Source organism: Erpetoichthys calabaricus, chromosome 10 (assembly GCF_900747795.2).
Source record: "Erpetoichthys calabaricus chromosome 10, fErpCal1.3, whole genome shotgun sequence".
Lineage (NCBI taxonomy): Eukaryota > Metazoa > Chordata > Cladistia > Polypteriformes > Polypteridae > Erpetoichthys > Erpetoichthys calabaricus.
The window spans coordinates 152408958-152411349 of NC_041403.2; the positions used below are offsets into that span (position 1 = coordinate 152408958).

General features: G+C 50.7%; 1 protein-coding gene across 1 annotated transcript in view; it reads right to left on the reverse strand.

Annotated features, from left to right (window-relative positions):
• LOC114658459 (myosin light chain kinase 2, skeletal/cardiac muscle-like) overlaps window positions 1–2016 on the reverse strand; it is an 88082-nt gene extending 86066 nt beyond the window's left edge. Inside the window, exon 1 of the mRNA XM_051932556.1 lies at window positions 1335–2016. Coding sequence (XP_051788516.1) covers window positions 1335–1751 — 417 coding nt within the window. The 5' untranslated portion in view covers window positions 1752–2016. The remainder of the gene's footprint in view (window positions 1–1334) is intronic.
• Between the last annotated feature and the right edge of the window lie 376 nt (window positions 2017–2392).

Sequence of the window (2392 nt, forward strand, 5' to 3'; positions counted from 1 at the left end):
ACAAGAAGTCTCCCGGGACTCTCAGAGATGATCACGTCTCGACCCAAAATTTTTTTATATAATAGATAGAGATATACATACTGTGGAGCACCAAGGGGGCGTACCAGCCACCCAACACAGACCAACACAGACAGGCAGACACAAGTTCAAGTTCAGCTCACGTGTTATTCCCTTTCTTTCCCTTTGCTCCCCACTACACAGCACAGCACAGTACACAAGTAGGACATCACACTCCTTTCTTCCTCTGTTTCTCTGACGTCTCCGCTCTTCTCCCAGCATGTACCGTCCACCTCCTCCCGGCAGTGGCTCCTTGAATGGGGTGAGGTGGCCCCTTTTACAGGGCACCCACAGGTGCTCCCAGATCCTCTTTTTCGGCAGCACTTCCAGGTATGGCGGACGTGCCGCACCCCAGGGCTCAGAAACTGCCCGGACGCCTCCCCCTGGTGGTGGGCACAGGCCCCAGCAGGGTTAACCTTCTACACTCCAAAACCCGTGGACCCGCTGTGAGCCAAGGGGTGGTTGCCCTCTCGTATTTTACAGGGGAGGTATTGTCCCAAATATGCCCTCTCCCCTGGTCCTCCCAGCACAGGGGCATCCTGGCTGGGCAAGGACCGCGGCTGTCCGCTACAATTCTCTTTTAATTGTGAATCAATTGCAATCTGATTATTAGGTGGTTACCTACCAGCTAAGGCTTGTGATTGGTCAGCCAGTTGGCAAACATCTGCCACGTCCTCCCAGTTGCGAGAAGCAGCTCATGGGTATGTGATACAGTACCTGCCAAATAATACAAAGAGCACACAACATGTGTTTCACCTTTATTGGGACTCGTCAGGTGACATGGAGGTTAAGCGGATGCAAAAGTGCGAACACCTGACAAGTCCCAATAAGGGCGAAACACGTGTTGTGTGCTCTTTATATTATTTGGCAGGTACTGTATCGGATATGGGCAGCACGGTGGCGCAGTGGGTAGCGCTGTTGCCTTGCAGTTAGAAGACCCGGGTTCGCTTCCCTGGTTGTCTGCGTGTATTTCCTCCTGGTGCTCCGGTTTCCTCCCACAGTCCAAAGACATGCATGTTAGGTGCACTGGCGATTCTAAATTGTCCCTAGTGTGTGCCCTGCCCGGGGTTTGTTTCCTACCTTGCGCCATGTGTTGGCTGAGATTGGCTCCAGCAGACCCCGTGACCCTGTAGTTAGGATATAGTGAGTTGGATAATGGATGGATGTATCAGATATAAATATACTGTATATATACACACACATCCATACAGTGTATACACCCACACAGAGTAATAGAGGTGCATTGTTTACTGCTGTCTAATAATAAGACCCCATACCTTCTTCTTCAAAGGCCTCAGCTGTGGTGTTTGAGCTGCACCTCTCGTCTTTCCCGGTCTCTGGAGTTTCGTCTCCAGTGCTTTCAGAGAGCCATGCATTCCCAGGACCACCTTCTCTAAAGCCTCCAGACGCTGGCTCTGCCCCTCCCAGGATGAGATGAGGGCAGTCATCACTTTGGTCATTTCTTGCCAGTTCTGCCGGCATCCACACTGCCAAGGAGCAGTCTGAGAAGTGACCTGAGGGCCATCGAAATCAAGCGCCTCTCGCCGTTCAGGTTCCTCAACTTTTCCCGGCTGCTTCTGCTGCCCTAGGAGGAGTCTGTCGACTTTTCGGTGAAGACAGTCCAGTTTTACCTCCACACTGCTCAGGCCTTCAGGGGGCTTGTGCATCACCGTCAGCTTCTTGACCGTTCCCATAATAAAATCCACAAGGCATATCCCGGAAAGGTGACACAGGTGCTTATCCCTAAACGGAATGACTTGTATGCAGTATTTCAAAAGGAGCGCTGGACCGGAGAAGGTCTTTGATTGGTGACGTCAGTCAGTGGATTGGTGGCACTGTAGCTGTTATTGTTGCTCAGAGGTCACAGACAATTGCCAGCCAGCTAGATTCCTGCTCTATCAGTGGCAGCGCTGTGCCAAATATAGGAATCCAAGCCCATATTTGTCCCTGACAAAAAAAAAAAAATTTCCCAGGCAGCCAGAGGGACATTCCTTCTCTGTGACCTGGAAGGTGAAGGGTGCTGATAAAATCACAAAGGGAAGAACGGGCTTGCTGCTTAGGCTTGCTTCCTACTAGGGGATCAACTTTCATGACAGCACGTACGCATTTAGGTTTTTTATGATTTCCAAACCTGACGCACCCACGTGTCACATTCCCCTCATCTGAACAAACCCTGCTGTGTAGGTCAAGGCACAGAGTGTCCTACCCTACAGATGTTATAATCGTAATTAACGCATTATGAATCTAGGCACTGTGGTGGAGTGGTTAAGGCTTTGGACTTCAAATCCTGCTACTGATGTTGTCTGACCCTGGGCAAGTCACTTCAGCCTGTACT